Below are 19782 nucleotides of genomic sequence, written 5' to 3'. Positions count from 1 at the left end.
TGCACGCCCACGATTTGTGTTCCGCTTCGAGGCAGCAGAAGCACTTATCAACTACCGGTAGGTTGTAGAGGCTGACTGGACATACTGACCAGCCAACATGCAGCTTAACAGCTTTGATCACCTTGTTGGTGTCGGTGGCCGGTAATTACATGACCGTTTCTAACCTACCAAACATTAACACAGTATGGAGATCTGAGCCCAACAGGTGCGCACGCCAAATGAAGTAACGGACTTCTGACTGCTTACTACGCCTTACCTTGTAGAACTCTCTGGAGTGTGGCCGCGGGTTGTCGACTGCGATGTAGAGTTAAAAATCTGTTTGATATATTGATTTTGTTTTGTTCCTTTCTTTATTGGGTAGGTACTCTGTGTTTCTTAACCACTACTACTGTGCCGTGATCTACTGTGGTATTTTTTCTGAACGGAATCCACACAGAATATATTTTTAGACATTCGTTATTGTTATCATTGCCGGATCCGTCCATCTCATCGTGAGATTATTTGTTCACATCGTGAATCCAATTGCTCGTTGCATTGTTCGGTTGCCGTTTATTCGGGTACGTTTGAAGAATGCCTCCGAAAAGAACCATTTTTCAATCGTCATCGAGTAGCCGTGTCGGTAAGATGCGTTCCCTAAAACGCCACCGAAGGGCTGGGAATCGAACCAATGACCGTCCGGCGTCCGCTTATAAGACAAACGTTTAGCCAACTACGCTACGGTACCTCCCTGTATTCGCCTTGATTTCAACTGCGATTTATCCCGAAGACTGATGTCATTCATCAAATCTAATTGGTCTCTGAAAAGCTGGAACCACAAAGATTAAATTTGTGTATGTTTTTGCATTTTATGATCCTCCACGACTGAAGGGCAAATAAATTGCCACTCAAATCTTCCCAATCGGTGCTCACTTAGCAGCACCACATATCTTGATTGCAAACGCAGGTATTCAACACCCATACAAGCATTAGACCATTTTCTTCTTAAAATACTGAAGTTGAGTTCCTTTCTTCACTCCCGACGGAGTCACCAGTTTCAACACGCATACGATCACACGGCGGCACTCTTCGCTCACACTCTCCCCCATTTCACTCTTTCTCCGATCATCAAATCAACAGCGGAGAATGAGTGACCAACCAATCGAAAGACAACCACTGCGAGCTTAACTTTCGCTTCACCGTTTCAGTCGCAGAGAGACGCCCGTTCGGTTTAGATGGCAGCAGCAGCAGTGATCACCTAGTCGGTCACTACTGGTAGACAGAGCGAAGTTCGACGACGGGCTTCGACACGTTTGTTTGAAGGGGCCCAGCGGCGGCATCCATTATCGCGGCTTAGTGTTTTTATATTCTCACTACTTAGCGCAATAAAAGCATAGTAACGGCAACAGCATCCAATAACCGTCAGCAGTTGGTGACGACGGTGACAGATTGACTGGATTAAGAAACACGCGTTGCCGTGTGTTCGTGTGCGGTTGGTGTGTTCATACTTTTTTTGTTTGTAACTGATTTTTGTTTGTTTCTGGCTCGTCGCAAACACTGTGAATGTTGAAATATAGCTGGTCTGGAACGGAATGGAGATTTACAACGTTGGCACAACAGCGGAGCAGTGAATGTTTTGACAGAAGAAGTTTCGAAGAGATAAAAGTGCGTGTCTCTCCATTTGGGGAATAACGGTGTTTTGAAAGCAAAGAAGAAAGTGTAGGGAGTTGAATGCAGAAACGGGTTTTATTGGGATCGAAGATCGAAGTGAATCGGTTGATGTGGCGTGAGCGAAGCGTGTTCCCAGTTCAGGATTCAATCAAAGTAAATCATAAAAGGATACGGGCAGCGACACGGAATGCCAAAGAAAATGGCGTATTTTCCAGCTGCTATGCTGCAGCAATGAGCACATATCGCAGGAGGCGACGAGGGCAAGCGGCAGTGAATGAGAGTGCGAAGGGAGGAGGGGGACGCCCTGCGCCTTACCTGACCCAGGCTGGCATGTGCTTTGTGTACGGCTGACTGGCGTTCCCCTCGCTGTATGCGTGCACATTGACGTTTTCGTCGTTTGTTGTACACTCGGCTCGACAGACAACGCAGCGAACGACGAAGATGCGGAGGATGATGAAACATTGCAGGAGTCGTTGGAAATGCCGAAATGATGATGAACGAAAGAAACAATCGACAACCGACTGGGAACCAAAATGTGATGAATCACTTCTGATGAAAGAAGCGGACGAGAACTACCCTAACGTTTATCGACTTGAACGATTTTGAAACATAAATACTGAAATTTTGTTGACTTATGCAGGTATTCTCCGATTACAGCGAACGAGGCTGTTAGACGAACTAATGCAACGAATGACCGAATGCAGCCACAGTAAGGGTGCTGTGGACAAATAATGCTGGCTAACGGGTTCCATGAATGTCTCGTCAGCATCTAGTGAGCAAAAGTCGCACGCCGGAGGTGATAAACCGTGGGTTGGCATTGGCAAATTATAGGGTAATTTATGGGGAGCGGAGCGACACACGAAAAGCAGTCCACCGACGAAGACGGAACCACGCGTCGCCAATTAGTAGCAAATAATTGATGTTTTGCAACGGCAGCGAAATTATATGTCTCTTTGCTGGCGACCAAAAAAAAACTTTAGCAAAGTTAAGCCCTGGCTACACCAGGCGTAACAGTGTTTATGATTTGTTAGCTACGAAGCTCGAGAAGCTGATCGATCGTCATCAATCAGCGGACCTGAAAGTTGGCTGAACGCTGCTGTTATCCGTTCTGTTGTTATGCGAAGAACACAATGTTGCCATATTTCTAAGGAAATTCAGCACACCGATTGATTCGTCTGGAGACGGATCAACCGTCCCAGTGATTTTTTACTGATCACAACGTTTTTCATGTCATAAAATATTTTGTTTATTTTAGAATGTGGGCCACTACAAGGTGGGCTTTATCGTGCTGAAAAAAATAAAACATAAATAATGTCTCTTTAAATGCACGTTCTACCTGCATATGCCCACAAGCATTTAACAACCATTACTTTCTACCTTTGCGTTTCTATTCAAGAGTGACGAATGCGATTATTTTTTAAAAACGAAAAATGCACATTACAGAATAGGAGGAGAGCATGCTTATCGGTCTCACATATACTGGTCCAGACCGAAATGGAAGGAGAACAATGCCTACATCGATGGGAATTCTTCAATCGTTCCACTCCGTAAAGCGAACTGGGCTCATACATTTTCTCACGATCGACGAACGATCAGTTCGGCAACTCGGTCCGGCGGTGAAGGCTTTCTTCTTCCCATCCCACTAACATCTCTCCGTGCCCGGTTTTAAGATCAGAGGAAGAAAAAAGGAAGACGATGGTGTTCAATACATTTCGGAATAACAATAACGATTAGCATTGATGGGGATGCTTAAAATGGCTACTCGCAGGCTTCGGCATTAAGTCAGAGCGATGGGGATTGGTACTTTTTTTACGTAGTATGTACCTCGGCTATCGTTCAACAGTGCTAATGTAAGTGAAGAGATAATTCACAGTACTTTTTTGGTTTGCACTTTATTCATTATCAACAACGACCAAGCCAGTTAACGAGAATTCAACGAGTTAATTAAAACTATTGAATGCTCAGCAACCGGAAGAGGTCGATAAGTGCCAATTGTGTCGACAACCAGTGGCAGCTTGTCACACGACCAAACTATCGAGTGGGGATCTCCTTTCCTAGCGACTAACAGCCAAAACCATCCGAATCCAATTTCGGAATTTAAAACGATTCATCGTGTACCAACAATGATCGATAAGCTTCAAACTCTATCATCGGAAGCGGGACGGCTTTGTATATGAAATGAATGTCTACTATTCAACAAGTTCTAAATTAAAATCGATTACAGTTGAACTTTTGTCGGTTGATTATAATTTGAATCGACATATTTCACTTGACTTTACGTATATCACCTGAGTCAAGCGGTGTTTATTGCAATTTGTCAACTGAGAAGATAAGCTTTGCTAATCAGCTGAAAGACTCCAGCAGAATAACGACTGCAAAGGTTTATTAAACAGATCGTGTACACCCTTTGGAATAAAATGGCTCGCATTAGTTTGAGGTACGATGCGCTTCGAGGCCTTGCTTCATGGCTACGTTAATCTGAGCAAGGAAGAAAGTTGTTTATTGTTTATTGCATTGTATAAACACGCTGAATGACATGGGTCTGTGGACACGCGGCTGGCTGGTGAGCTGCTGCTGCTGATGCAGATGATGCCACATCGGGCGAGAGCCATGTGTATGCAAGCGGGTGCACATCGCTATTCGCGTAATAAATAAAAATAATCTTCGGTGAGGAATCATGGATGGAATGGAAATACTGGGACATCATTTTACCGAACCGAGATCTTTTCTGAACTATTCCACCATTAGGAAAATTTTGAACCATCGGCACAAAGTTAACAAACCAAATCAAACAACAAATTGATACCGTTTCGATAGAATCAATTTTTATCTTTGAACTTGACGAATTTCGCACAGCGACCAGCAACCGAATCGTCTTATTTCGTTAAATGGAACCGTCAACAACCGGATCAACATTTGACGATTGATAGCTAATGAAACGTGGTAACAAATAACAGGGGAGCAAAGTGGTCTCGATGAATGAAATTCGCACTTTGCAGTTCCCATTAGGAAGCTGGCGCAAAGATGATGGTGGATTTTAAAGTGGTGCTTGTTATTGCCACTTGGCGTTCGGGTAAATTGTTCTTAATTTACGAGATTTCGCCATCCGCTAAATGTTGATCAGCCGTTTCCTGCTGAACGTGATCAGGTAGCATAAAGGTTACGTGATAAGATGATCAGAACAGATGGGAAGTTCTATTCAACATTCAGATTGTTATCCTTAAAAATGAACTTTATTGGAAGATAATTTTCAACTTATAGAATGAAAAGCAAAATGGTATGATGCTGTGATCGATCAGAGTTTTAATTTAAAGATCAAAAGGAGTAAAAAAATGTTCTGTACAACATTAGACGCTAGGCAATAGCTGCGTTACATAGAATGCCCTAGTAGGGTAAGGATTTGTAACTACATGACTCATACAACACTGATTGCAAACATCGCTGCAACAGCTCTGACAACACCAGACTGGACATTGATTTGGCAGGTGATTGGCAGGTCGCCTAACTAGGTTTCGCTCTGACGGCCTCAGAGTTCAGCATTGATAAATTGAACCGGATCGAATTAGGCATTTCCGTTGGTGCAGTGATAAAGAATGCCATTGATATTTGTTTTAATTGGTCCGAAGTGTACTCGCTTTAGTGATGCATATTAACTAACGTCGTCTGAGACTTCAAATTAAACCGAGGGTTCATCAATTCAAACTTAGTCGACATCGACTTATTTAGGTTGCAGTTCGATTATAAAATAAAAAAACACCCGGTCGTAAGAATCAAAGATGCTTTTCATTTATACCAACAAGACATCTGTCAAAAATAATTCGACGACTGTCAAAAGCAATTTCGCTCTGTGAGCATGCGTAAGTTATCGAAATTTAATTGAGAAGAGTTTTAAAAATATCTCCGTATGCTTTCCAGTTAATTTTATTTGTTTCAAATATCTCTGCTTCTTCTTTTTCTTTATGCAAACTTTAATCGCCAATAAGATAATGGAATTAGTTTGGGAGAAAAACGCTTGCATTCTACGGAATCGATAAAATCAAGACAAAATTTTCAAAACGACTTATCTGCTTTTGTAAACAAAGACTCGAACGTCAATTTGACGAATCTTATAGCACTTCGACACAAACCAACGCCATCATCAGGTAGCCGAAACCTTAACCTACCTATTTGTAGTGTTTGTGTGCGTGAGATTCATCAAATCGACGTTCGAATCTTTATTTACAAAAGCAGATAAGTCGTTTTGAAAATATTGTCTTGAAATAATGTTTGTTAACAACATAAGTTACGCCCAAATCGCAAAGTAGTCTTGAAATATTTTGACTTCAAACTCACGCCATCAATCAATTCCATTGAGTATACCTTGTTAGGCATAAGTATGTTAGGAAGAATGGGCGTTAGCGTTAGCCGTAATAGACAATAGGCATATTTTTTTTTTAATTTTTGTGATTTTTGAATAATAATCAGTTCTCTACTATGACGTTAGCAATAAAATGCAACAAAGAACGATTTTCCAACAATTCTTCGAAAATATTGAACGAGAATTCGCCGGTAACTAACTCCCGAAATATAACAAAAAAAAATCTCCCGAAAAGCTAGTATGAATAGCATGTTAGTCGCAGCCAAGAGTCGATTCGAGAGCTTACTCTGAATAAGACCTTGTGTTTTGTGGTCATTTCGAACAATATTGTTTTTTGGGGAAATGCTATATTCAGAGAAATGTTATTTTTGGAAAATGTCATTTTCTGCGAATTGTCATTTTCGGAGAAATGTGATTTTTGAGAACATGTCGTTTTCGAGTAAATGTCATTTTTAGGGGAATGACATTTTCGGGAAGGGCCCAATTATCATAATGTCGTTTGGCATAACAAGTTGAAAAGCCAAGGGCCACTTGGTACACAGACTATTTGGCAGAGCGACTGTTTGGCATGAACACAAAAATAATCACGATGAGCCTTAAACATTTGGCACAATGACTATTTCCAATAAAAATTAAAAGTATTATGAAATCTCCAGATAAATGCGTGCTTTACAAAGAATCATCTGTTTTTTGCCTAATTTTGGGCAAATTCATGATTTGAATAAAGGAGTCATGTATTCATTTTCCTTATTTCTGCCAAATGCGTATTTTTGAATGAGTAATTTACGGGCAAATATGTGCATTAAATGAAGGAAAAACTATATACTCATTAGAATTCTTCCAATGAAATGCGTGCTTTTGTAGTACACTGAGGAAACTGGACGCATGATTTCCAATCAAACGCCTTATGAAAATTTGCCACAAGGAATCGGTATGAATTTCAATATGTTGCCTTATGAATGATGATTTACATTAAAAAAAAGTAAAGTGCAGCAGACTGGGTTCGAACCATGGACGTCGGGATCGGGAGGCCGGTATGTAGACCACACGCCCATCGACGCTTGAAGACTTGGGAAGGTAACTGCGTATAAAAAGCACTGTTGGTGGAATATTCAGTCGAAGCTTCATAAGGCGCCAGTTATGAATTTCGCTAGTCCAGTTCGCTGAGTGTAGTGATCCTACATAATATGCATCAAACGTCATAATTTCTTCGGGGAGCTCATTTTGCGTTGGTCTAAAAGGAATCATACACACTTCGCCTTATTCCGGGCAAATAATTCATACTTTTAAAAAAATCACCAACTCTTTTGTGCTTTTGCCATATTCCGGGAAAATGCGTTCTTTTTAAAAAGGAATCATACATTCTTTGCCTTACTCCGGGCAAACGCGTACCTAGAAAAAATAAACACCCACTCTTTTGCTCTATTCCGGACAAATGCTTCACTTTTGTGGACATTATGTAAAATAGTCATCATACAACTGTGTTTGGCATAATTTTTCAACGATTATGCCAAATGGTCGTTATGCGAAATTGTCTTTGGTCTTTAGACATTTAACTCGTTATGCAAAACGGCATTATGTCAAATGTTCGGAAAAATGTTACTTATTGGGAAAATTTTCATTCTGGAGAATTGTGCAAGCCCAAAAACCGATTATTTATGCTCAAAGTTGCGCACGCCTCTCTTTCAATGGCTCTACATTTCCAACCGAAACTTGGCCCGCTTTTCAACTTAGTATTCTATCAGCATTTCTCAGTTATTAATTGCATGAGTATGTATCTTGTGCGGCACACAATGCCCAGGGTATCGAGAATTTTTCCAGCCCGAAAACATCCTAGACCGAGAATCCAACTCGCCATCTCCGGATTGGCAATCCTACGCCTTTGCTCGTAAGGCTACTGGAGACCCAGAGTTGGGCAAGCATTCCCAGTATCAAACTTTGTAAATGATTGAATAGACTACTTAACCAAAGTGGTCCTTAAAATAACGGACACAAATCAACAAACTTTAAATCCGATTTTGGTCTAACAAAAAATTGAATAATGGGTCAAGAGGGTGGAAACAAAAATCTTCTATATTGCAATGTCTATGTCAATTGGTTTATTGGAATAAAAAAACTCAGCCATAAGATACCTATCCACAATTCTTTATAATAGAGCTACAGACTTAAAATTAAATAATAAACTCATCCTACTTGGTAAGCAATGTACAGACAATACATGAGAGATAGTTAGTTCTGAAAATAGATTGCGAGAGTTCGGCTATGTACCTGGTGCTGGGAATTTGGTTTCGACGGAGGCCCTTCGTAGCTTAGGTAGGGAAAGCACCTGCCTAGCGTACTGGTTTCGTGGGATCAAACCCCACCGAAGGAAGTGGTTACCCTCCAATACATTTTTCGAACTAAATCTGTCACATGTTGTGCATATGCATAAATCGAGTTTCAGAATAAACGATTGCCAGTAATTTGCCAGCTGAGGCCTCTGCAATGCTTTCGACGAATCTTAGTAACAAATTTTATTATCACCAAAAATTTATTCTTTCCATGAAATCTTGACGAAGCCTTGGTTACAGAATTACCGATTTTTTTTTGCTTGAGTAACAGCTGTTGGATTATCAATGAAAATCACTAGAAATTACTCAAATGTGGATTCCTCGTGCTCAAATTCCTAATAATTCTTCTGAGCTCTAAGGAAACCTGTGCAAAAGAAACGACTACAACGACCACAATTCGAAACCAACATTTGAAAAGGTCGTAACGACCTACATTTATTTTTTTCCAAATCTTTGTCTATGTAATAAAGCTATATCTATGCAGACGAGGAACTGGAAAAAATAATGTTTGACTGTTACGCTCTTTTTTAATTTTTGGTCTAGATTTCAGGTATATCGTAAATGTTAATCCGTAAATTTATTTGTTGAACAAATCTCGGAACAAATCACATGTTTTTGTGCAGCTTTTTACCTTGTTATAAACACGGATGTTGGCGTGGAATCCAAAAATATTAAAAAAAAAAAAAATTCAGTTGAGTTGAATTTATTCTCATATTTTAATAAATTTCACTTAGGCCGTTACAAATATTTAATTTAAATTATGTCCTACTAGTCTCCGAAAGGTTAAGGGGGGAGGGGCGATGAAAATAAAAAATAAATAATTATATGAAAAAATTTTTAAAAAAACTCATCGGATTTGTTTAAAAAAATTGAAATTCCTCAAAATCATCCGAATTTTTTTTGCCACCCTTAAATATTATTTTCGGGCAAAAAATCCGGAAGGGAGGGGGAGACATAATTGTTTTTAAATATTTGTATCGGCTTAATTTAAAATACTGCTGTCTTTATATTTCACTTCCTCTGTTGGTTAATTTTGCTCAACGAACACGCAGGGAACTGGACTATTGAAATTTATAAACGACGAAATTATTATTCCACAACAGCGCTCATAAAATAAATTATCAAATAATGCATTCCAGCACTTATGGACGCATGCTCTCTATGTGAGTTTTTTAACATCGGTGTCTATGGTTCAAATCTAGTACCCAGAACCCAGTCCACTGCACTTATTTTTTCAAAGAGAGTCATATTTTCTGAGAAGTTTAGGTAAAAGCATGCTCAAATCACATTATTTGAGTCCTCATGCACTAGCAAACTCGTTTGCGACGCTGCAGGAAAACATGTTACTTGAGTTTTTCATGAAGAATTTCACCGTTTCAGTCATTTGCGAAAACATCATACTGCTTCTCAGGCAATATTTTTAAATTCAAACCGATTTGTCGTGGCAAGTTTTCGTCATATTTTTTCATTGAACTTCTTACTCCAATTTACCTCAATGAAGGAAATTAGAAAATAAAAATCAAGAAATAGAAATGCCTAAATAAGTATTTTTCTAACTGTGTACGCGTGCGCATTTCTTCATGACATGCTCCACTTCATTCGTATTGGTGCAATGTATCTAAAAAACTTTGACGTCTAGAACCGTTAATTTGTCTTTCACTTGTCATAAGACAATTTAGTTTTTTGAATCCACCCTAAAAAACTGGAAAAAAATGACTTTGAATTTTATTTCGACCATTTCGACACATTTTTGAATGTTTTAAAACACGAAATATTTCCCAAGGGGGGGGGGGGAGGTGTGTATTTGAAAATTTAGAATCGATTTTTTTTATGCAAAATGTCTTAGAAATGAATGAAACGTCGAGATCTGATGTTACTTCGATTTTTTTTTTAAATTGACTTTTTGAGACTTAGAAAATTTTTGGGATTTTTTTTTCGAAATCAATTTTTTTTTCGATGCCGATTGTCTTAGAAATGCATGAAACGTCGAGATCTGGTGTTAGCTCGATTTTTTTTTTGATATATTTTTTGGGAATTAGTTATACAAGTCTCAATCTCAAAAATTCAATATTTTTGAAAAAAATCATGATGACACTAGGGTAGAGAACCATTTGGGCTGCACGCCCTATTCCCGTCCACAACGTTCATTAATGGGGAGCATTAAAACCGAATTACTTGTTATTTAGTACATGGTTAGTCGATATCTTGTGTTGTACAAAAAATCATTCCATTTGGTTGGAACGCGGTCGAGTTATTGACGTTGCGGACGGGAATAGGGGGTGCTGCCCAAATGGTCCCGCTCCCTATATCTCGCCATTTTATGCATTTCTAAGACATTTGGCATCAAAAAAAATTCAATTCGGTAAAAAAAATTAAATTTCAAAAGTCCCAAAAAAAAATGTTTCGATGTAAAACCAGATCTCGACGTTTCATGCATTTCTAAGACATTCGGCATAAAAAAATTGATTTATCGATAAATCGACATGCTTTGAATACTGCAAACAAGAGCTAAAACATTCTGTGATTATGATGGCAATTGAAGTGAATTGACTAAATCTTTCACGCTTTGTATTGGTGCATTTTTATCGGATTGATATCTGATATTAAATAATGCCTTGTTTAATCAATGCCTATTGTGTATAAATTTTTCAATCGACGTCCGTTTAAACAGCTTCTCTAGGATTTTCTAAAACTACCAAGCCACAGGAAAAAAAATGACTTAGAATTTTATTTTGACCATTTCGACACATTTTTGAATGTTTTGAAACACGAAAAATTTCCCAAGAAGGGGGGGGGGGGTACTTGAAAATTTCGAAATCGATTTTTTTTATGCCAAGTATCTTAGAAACGTCGAGATCTGATGTTACCTCGATTTTTTTTAAATTGACTTTTTGGGACTTACACACTTATTTTTTTTTGCCAGCAATCATGTTTTTTGCCAAGATTTCTCCCAAAATTGCTGAAAATCAGCAAATAATTTGCCGAAATTCAGCTAACAAATGTCATTTCGACTGTGCGGAATTTGGCGAGCTGCAGAAATAAAAACTAAGTGTGTAGAAAATTTTTGGGACTTTAAGACGAAATCGATTTTTTTTTCGGTGCCAAATGTCTTAGAAATGCATGAAACGTCGAGATCTGGTGTTAGCTCGGATTTTTTTGAAAATAATTTATTTTTTGGGAATTAGTCTTAAAGGTCAACTGTTTTGAAATTTTTTTTTCAAGGTGACACCATATCTCGCCGTTTTATGCATTTCAAAGACATTTGGCATAAAAAAAATCGATTCCAAAAAAAAATTCAATTCCAAAAATCCTAAAAAAAAATGTTTCGGGATGAACCCAGATCTCGACGTTTCATGCATTTCTAAGACATTCGGCATCATATCGACATGCTTTGAATACTGCAAACAAGAGCAAAAACATTCTGTGATTCACTTGTCATAAGACACATAAGACACACTTAGTGGTGGAATTAAATGGGATTGTACAAACTCGTCTTATGACAAGTGAAGACATTCCACTAAAAAGTTCAAAATAATTTTCTTAACATTCTGTGATTATGATGACAATAAAAAGTGAATTGACTAAAACTTTCACGCTTTGTATTAGTGCATTTTTATCGGATTGATAGCTGATATTAAATAAAGTTGAGTCTTATCTTTCGATGAGGAAACATGCACCAACAAGAAGAATCCTTCATTTTTGAATAAAAATTTTAATGTAAACTTTTTGTGTCCTTTTTGAGATGCGCACCTTGAAGCGTAATGCATCAGTTGAAATCTCGCGTGAACCGTTATTATGACCTATAAGCCAAGGCCAAAACCAAACCTTCTCGTGCTGATTCCGTGCCCATTTTTCTACTAAATACCACGACGATCGTGTAGTGAAAGCCTTCATTTTTCTGCTAGTGATGTTGGTTTGACTGAGCACGCCATCATGGGTTTAGAATCGTTGAAACAAGGCTTTGTCTACGTTTAGATTTTAAACGTTATTTTTGTCATAATCGTTATTTGGTCAACCGTCTTAGTAACGAGTCCACTACACCCAACTAGCGACTATTAGATTTTTTAACAATTCTGTACAAATTTATAAGAACCCACCAAAACTTGTATAAGAACTGGGCATATAATAACTGGGCACAAGCGACGTGAGACGTCACTAACCGCGTGGCCTTGAAGCCCACAAAATTATGTTTTAAAAATAGTAAGAAACTACAAAAAAAATTTGGGTTGTTAGGAAAAGTTAACCATAAATAAAGTAAAGAAACAACTGAGAGAAAACAAAAGTTTTGTCAGGAAAGATCAATACCGTGGTGCATCGAAATCCGTGCACTTAAGCAGCCAAGTATATGAAAAAGTCACTAGAAAATAGAAATCGAATGCAAATGAAACGGGAGCATGAAGTGAAGGGTTCTACTTTTGAAGTGATTCACACTTACACATTAAAAACATGATAAAATATTGAATTAAATCAACTACTTCTGAATCAAAATCCGTCCACCATGGACGGATTCCGAATCAAAAGATCAAAATCCGTACAGCTATTTGTTAGCTTGAAGCAGTCTGATTGACTAACCTACCACTGTAAAAAGTTCAATACCCACCTTGAGAAGCTATCCTTTCGATTTGTATTCCGCTAATCTTATATGTAATGATTCGCAATTAGCAATTAAAACACAGTTCCTTTTTTGCCTTACCCGCGAAAAAAGGTGCCGACAGAAACTCCGCGTTCGACGGGTGGCGATTTGTTTTTGATTTTTGTTGTTTTAATTTCAAAGCCTACTTTCCATTTCTATGGTCTAAAAGTTTACTGCATTTGAACAGAATAAGATAAATTATTTCTAAATTAATTACCTTTAACCCATTTTAATTTAGTGATTTCTCATGAGGTGGATAAATTGCGTTGCTGTACGGATTTCGGTGTCCCAGGTGGTGCTTTTCTGTTCTGTGTTTTAAATAGTTAAATAATTTCAAAAAGTACAGGTTCTTTGGCAAAGTTGAACTTTAATAAGTCAATTGACTAAGATAGCAAAATGAAATTAAATGTTTGACGAACTTGCAAATAAACAAACTAACTTGCCAAGATATTTTTTTGTTTTTAAGGTATGAAAAAAATAAAATTAATTTAACGCCAAACCATCTTTATTGAGATAAAGAAACATGCGGCATGCTTATTGCCGTTCTCTGTACTGGTTCACCCAATAAAAACAAACAAATTGCATGAAAGACATTACCGCGAACAGCGCCACATATGGTTGGCCAGTTCAATCAAAAAATTTGCTTCCGCTCGTCTGTTCTATTCTATGAATCACACGGTACCAAACTATGACGTCCACAGATATTTCCTCATTATTAAACCATGTTTCCGAGAACGCATAACAACACGATGATTTGTTAACAATAATGCTGCTGACGTATTTAGTTGGTCACTTCAATCGGACAATGTCGCAATTGTTGTGTGATTCAGTGGATAATTGCAGATGCAGACATCAGTGAGCATCGCGAGCGCATCAATATGTGGGGAGATCGTCCAACGTTTTTAACAATTCAATTGTTGGACACCACCTCACTAGGGGCCCTCCTTAGCCGTGCGGTAAGACGTACGGCTACAAAGCAAGACCATGCTGAGGGTGGCTGGGTTCGATTCCCGGTGCCGGTCTAGACAATTTTCGGATTGGAAACTGTCTCGACTTCCCTGGGCATAAAAGTATCATCGTGTTAGCCTCATGATATACGAATGCAAAAATGGTAACTTGGCTTAGAAACCTCGCAGTTAATAACTGTGGAAGTGCTTGATTGAACACTAAGCTGCGAGGAGGCTCTGTCCCAGTGTGGGGATGTAATGCCAATAAGAAGAAGAAGAAGAACACCTCTCAATAGATAATGGACGGACTGTTCATCAATAGGCGAGGATTTTGCACGTTTAAAATTTGAATTGCCATGTGTTGTAATCAATTTACGCACCAAATCAATTAGACTCTATACAACAATGTTTGTTCTGTACATCATGACGCAACGTTCTTTAAACAAAACTGAAAACATTATTATCTTCCATGAACTAAAACCATATGGGAAGCTTGTTCGCCTTTGTTGACAAGTCCCTCATCATCACCAGACCGACCGCAAAGTATCCGGGTCGTCAAGAACTTTAAGACACTGGTTTTGTGTCTGTGTGTGTTGTTGCGACAAACAAAGAATTCTGCGGGGGATCACTTATCAATAATGGATGCAGGCAAAGTTACAAGTTGCTCAACAACGGAAACCATATGAATCAGAGTGCGAAACAAAGCAAATGGGAAGCTGGCTGTTCAACAGAAGCAGCGACAACTTTTATACGATCTAAGATTTGATGTGGCCATTGAAAAGACCGCATGGGCAACCCGAGCAAAAGAAATGCTGTAAAAATTTGACGCGTCAGTATAATGTGAGCGTTTCCTACATAAGGGAAATGTTATCATTATCAAAAAGCTATAACGACAGTTTTAAATCACAGAGATATTGTCAAACTCAAAATAGACATTATTTAAGAATACATATAATCAATCCCTTAGTCGTGTATAGATTTTTAAAACAGTTTTAAAGAAGTTACTACAAAACTAGAATAAATGCATTATTTAAATAATTTTGGCTTATTCATTTCTCTTTTTACAACAACCATTTGTATATACAGCTCAAACGTGAAACAAAACATAACGGAACAAACTTTCGTTAATTCCGTTTCGTGACGAACAAACACGAAGCATAACCATTCTCAACGGTTTTCATTCTAAACTCCATTCGGGACACTCCGAGTAACTGTTTTCCTGTTGCTGTTCCCATTAAACATAAACCGCCGCTCCAGAGAACGAATGTTGACTGACGACGACGACGACCACATGTGTGACGATCAGCTAACGACGACGTCAACGATGTAATAATATCAGAGATGTAGCTTCTGTGGCAAGTAAATTAGGAAATCGGTGGGCGTAGAGTACCGCTTGCTCGACTCGACTCGAGAGCCATATCAATCGCATCCATTCAGACGATCGCAGCGCAGAAGCCCAGTTACACAGATGACAAGTTGGGCATTCACGAGCTCAATTTCGGAGTGAGAAGAAAGCAATGACCTTTCTTCGCGAGTGCGGGCCGATCCGATAAGCCCCCGTCGTCGTCAGTATAATTCTACGATCGATCCAGACTGGCTGTGGTTGTTGCGATTAGAACTCGCGTGAGTGCTGTGCAGCGCGCGACATTACGTAACGAACGCTCATTAGCCTAACTAATTGCGGCATCGACAGTTGACGCGGTTAAGTTAATTGTTCCTTGTGCTGTGTGAAACCGCGCCTTTGCCGCGCAGTGGTCGCGAATCGATCGTGACAATTGTGCAATATCCCGCGGTTGGCGCGGTTCAACCCCGCGCGCACTCCGCTCTGCAGAAACCCGTTTCCGATTCATCAGGCACAATCAACGAGAAAATTGCAAACAACTCGCGGTGCAGAGTGCAGCTGGGTGTGACCGCGTCCATGCCGGTCATTCAGAGTAAATCAGCTTGTAGCGAACGGCTAACCCGGTGAGCTGCCTGAGTGCGACGACGATTTGGTGGCTTACTCGTGTGTCAAACAAAAACAAAGCATAATGAAGCTCGACGGGACGTTGATAAGAGAGACGCAAAGCTAGCGAGTGCGCCACTTCAAGGTGGAACGATCCGTTTAGGGGACGCTGCAAATGAATTTGACATTGAAGATCTGATCCGATCCGATTGGATCGAGATCGAGGATGACCGCAATCCCATTCGTCATCTCGTTGCGAACATAAACCATATGAACAATGGCGGGCCTTAAATCATAGCCGACACACGTCACGTGGACAAGATATCTACGGACGGTGGAGCGAACAGCGTTTCGTATTCAGTCAGATATGGTCCACGACCGGATTAGTGCGCGACAGCATACCAGTCGACGTAGATAATTGCGACAGATAGTCAGAGCAAACGAATCTCATCCTCACTCAGAACCTAATGACCTTTCCAGATTGCTAATAGCGTTTGTTTTTACTCCTACAGATTCAGCGAATTAGTGTGGATCTTTCGAAGGGGCGCTAACTCGGATAGAGGGGCCCAACCATGGCTGTGTTTGGACTGGTCTCGTCGGTGGCCGGCTTCATCAAAGTCCGGTACCTGATCGATAAGGCCATCATCGATAACATGGTTTTCCGGTGTCACTACCGGTTAACCAGCGCAGTGCTTTTCCTCTGCTGTGTGCTCGTTACGGCTAATAACCTAATTGGTAAGTCATAATTAGTATAACTGGAAAATCCCCGAACTGACCCGTGTTAAACTATTTTAGGTGATCCCATTTCCTGCATCAATGACGGAGCTATTCCTGGTCATGTAATCAACACGTATTGCTGGATTACATACACTTTCACGCTGCCCGGTCAACACGGACGGCCGGTGGGCACCTCGGTGGCGCACTCAGGTCTTGGCAACGAATATAACCAGGAGCGAACGTACCACAGCTACTACCAGTGGGTGCCGTTCATGTTGTTCTTCCAGGGGCTACTGTTCTACATGCCCCACTGGATCTGGAAGAACTGGGAAGAGGGAAGGATGCGCATGATCTCCGACGGACTTCGTGGGAATATGACCCTCAGCATGGAAGAACGGAAAGGTCGTCAATCCCGACTGGTTAGGTACCTCCGAGAATCCATCAGAACCCATAATAGCTATTCGTTCGGTTACTTCCTCTGTGAGGCGCTAAACTTCATCAACGTGGTAAGTAATTTAAAGAATTTTCTAAGGAATTTATTCATCTCTATTGGAACACGTTTTCTACCAGATCGGCAACATTTTCTTTGTGGACAAATTCCTCGGTGGTGCTTTCCTAACTTACGGATCTCAAGTGCTAAAATTCAGCGATATGGACCAGGAGAATCGCTCGGATCCTATGATAGAGGTTCGTATTTTGTGCGTAACTAACAGAAACTATTTACTTAAACTAACAATTCCACTGTCATGGCAGATCTTCCCTCGTGTGACCAAGTGTACATTCCACAAATACGGAGCTTCCGGCAGTATCCAAAAGCACGATGCCCTCTGCGTATTGGCGTTGAACATATTGAACGAGAAGATCTACATATTCCTGTGGTACGTATGCATTACTTATAATACGAACTTATTTCGAAACTGATCAACGTTTCCTTTTCGGCAGGTTCTGGTTCATTGTGTTGTCTATCCTGTCAGGCCTCGCAATTCTCTACTCGGCGGCCATCGTCATGATGCCCACGACACGCGAGGCCGCACTCAAACGTCGCTTCCGCAGTGCAGACTCGAAGCAGATTGAGAATCTCATTCGCCGAATCCAGATCGGTGATTTCCTCATGATTCACCTCCTAGGGCAGAACATCAACGTAACGTCATACTGTGAGGTACTGCTTTCGCTAATGGCCGACTTGTCGCTAAGGAACACGGAACGGTCGGGCGACACACCTTCGGCGCCTTCAACCCTCGAGATGGCTCCCATTTATCCGGAAATTGGAAAATACGGTAAAGATACTGCAATCTGAACCTAAAAAAACTCCACACCTTTTTGGCACCAATCGTAGCTTGGGGTTGAATGCATTTTATTTTTCAAAATCCTACCCACGGTAACCCGCTATTTTCCGATTTCCGATTTCACAGAAAAGGAGAGGGCAGCGCTGCGCCAGGAATACGAAGCCTAGATCAACTTACAAATTCCGACACGAGAGCAAGAGCTGTGTTTTAGCAAGCATTAGAAGAACAGAAGCAACAGGAAGAAGTCAACACACGGAATGTGAAGTGAATGAACGGCGAATGAAAGAGGCAGAGCGAGAAACGGATCAATATAAAACGAGGGAAGAATAGAGTGGATGTATGATGGATTGCTTTAGATAGGACGCTACTACATTCCCGAGGCAATGGAACAGGAAGACAAAGGAAAGAGTGGCTCGGAGATGAGTGTGTGAAACGAAGAGTCTTGTCTGAGAAAAAAGCGTGATAAAAAGAGGGAAAGCGTGAGCATTTTTGTTTTAAATATACGAAGGGACCCGATTTTTTTGCGGTTCCTATATAGAACTCAGACTTCAGAGGAGCTAACTTTACATAAAAGAATATTTGTATTTTATTCGGTAGGAATTTTAGACAAGTACGCGAAGCATTTTACGTGCGATTTTCGTCAAAATTTTAAACGTCAATTGAGGAATCTTTGAAAATAACAAGACTGTCTCTATTTAAAAGAACGAAACTATAGTTTAGAAAAAAAAGCGCAAAATCTCCAGGAATCCAACCCTCGAATACTACTTGTAACTTTAGGATGTATTTTTCAATCAAAAATCTATTTTTCTACGGATTTACATTAAAAAATAACAAGCGCATTTAGTATAATTCCAATTGCCAATCGTGATAGCAAGCGTTAGCGCAGACAAATCAAAAAGACAATCGCCGGATGCACTATTTCGAAAGACACACAATACTTTTTTTTAGAATATAGAAAAGAGATGAACGAATTGCCATAAAACGTAAGAGACAATCAATCATAAACAATTACCCACGAAACAACCCATACACAATTCAACTAACACACAATAGGCTAGACTAACCTATTAGAAAGGAAAGAGAGCAATCGTAATTCGAGAGTGAGAGCGCAACATGTGCAACAACCAAGTGCAAAAATTCCAACAACCGAACTTTAGTAGTGCTCAAAACTATTTTAGGAAACAAACGCGCATTTACAATTTATTATTCCACACCGGTATATAAAAAAACATTTCAATATGGAGGCGATTCAACACAGCATAATCTCCTAACGTTTCTCATTATCCTTCGAATACCCCCTCCGAATCCCCTCCCCCTCTCGACTATTTTCTTGTTTTAGTAGGTAGAACAATTTTAACATGGAAAAAAGCTGCCTTATAGCGTCGTGAACTAATTTTACTGCATGGATAAAGTGGTACAATAAAAAGTAGAAGAAACGAATGGAAAAAACAAATTTCATCTCATTAGAACTATAAGTGGAAAGGAGGACGAGGAAGAGCATTTCTAGGAGCAATAGCGCCGTGTGGTCACAATTATCTTTTTTTTTTTTCTAGTGAGTAGAAACCGATTTCTCATAATTTTTTTGCAAGGGAACACATCTTTTCTATCATCTATTAATTTTACTCGAATCAAATGTCATTATTAATTGAGGAAACTCTATCAATGTTGTCGACTTATGAACTAGAATTCCGTACGATCAAATGCAATAGCAGCGCAGAATAATTACTCAAGAATTATATATGAAAATGATTATGCTGTTGCTGCTTGTTGCTTCCGAATAACCTATCTCAACTTATCTCGAACTTGCAAAATAAGGAGAAATTTTATTGTGATAAGATTGAAATTTAGAAGAAATAAATATCAGTTTTATAAGAGTGTGGCGTATCTGTAGAATCCGATCAGTCCCGTGCAGAGAAATTC

The 19782-nt window shown here is 39.6% G+C and overlaps 2 protein-coding genes across 4 annotated transcripts in view; one reads left to right on the top strand and one right to left on the bottom strand.

Moving 5' to 3' along the window:
• The window catches only part of LOC134203386 (dedicator of cytokinesis protein 3), a 266225-nt gene that overhangs the window by 168910 nt on the left and 77533 nt on the right, over positions 1 to 19782 (bottom strand). The window lies entirely within an intron of this gene.
• LOC134203370 (innexin inx3) lies at positions 1204 to 19736 on the top strand. 2 transcript variants are annotated; one of them, XM_062678251.1, is made up of 7 exons: positions 1204 to 1468; positions 16372 to 16594; positions 16655 to 17082; positions 17147 to 17263; positions 17330 to 17454; positions 17519 to 17853; positions 17989 to 19736. In XM_062678251.1, the coding sequence occupies exons 2-7, from the start codon at positions 16432 to 16434 to the stop codon at positions 18027 to 18029; spliced, it is 1209 nt and encodes a 402-aa protein (XP_062534235.1). In that variant the 5' UTR covers positions 1204 to 1468; positions 16372 to 16431; the 3' UTR covers positions 18030 to 19736. The 2 variants fall into 2 exon arrangements, with proteins under 2 accessions (XP_062534235.1, XP_062534227.1); XM_062678243.1 differs by having other exon boundaries at positions 1205 to 1472.

The sequence above is a fragment of the Armigeres subalbatus genome, chromosome 1 (genome assembly GCF_024139115.2).
Source record: "Armigeres subalbatus isolate Guangzhou_Male chromosome 1, GZ_Asu_2, whole genome shotgun sequence".
NCBI lineage: Eukaryota > Metazoa > Arthropoda > Insecta > Diptera > Culicidae > Armigeres > Armigeres subalbatus.
This window is presented reverse-complemented; position numbering and strand designations above follow the sequence as displayed.

What these genes read in the sequence shown, in the direction of transcription:
- LOC134203370 (XM_062678251.1), top strand. Translation starts at nt 16,432, where the DNA reads ATGGCTGTGTTTGGACTGGTCTCGTCGGTGGCCGGCTTCATCAAAGTC. An exon ending in GCTCGGATCCTATGATAGAG is followed by an intron (nt 17,264 to 17,329) that starts GTTCGTATTTTG and finishes CTGTCATGGCAG; the next exon opens with ATCTTCCCTCGTGTGACCAA. An exon ending in AAGATCTACATATTCCTGTG is followed by an intron (nt 17,455 to 17,518) that starts GTACGTATGCAT and finishes CCTTTTCGGCAG; the next exon opens with GTTCTGGTTCATTGTGTTGT.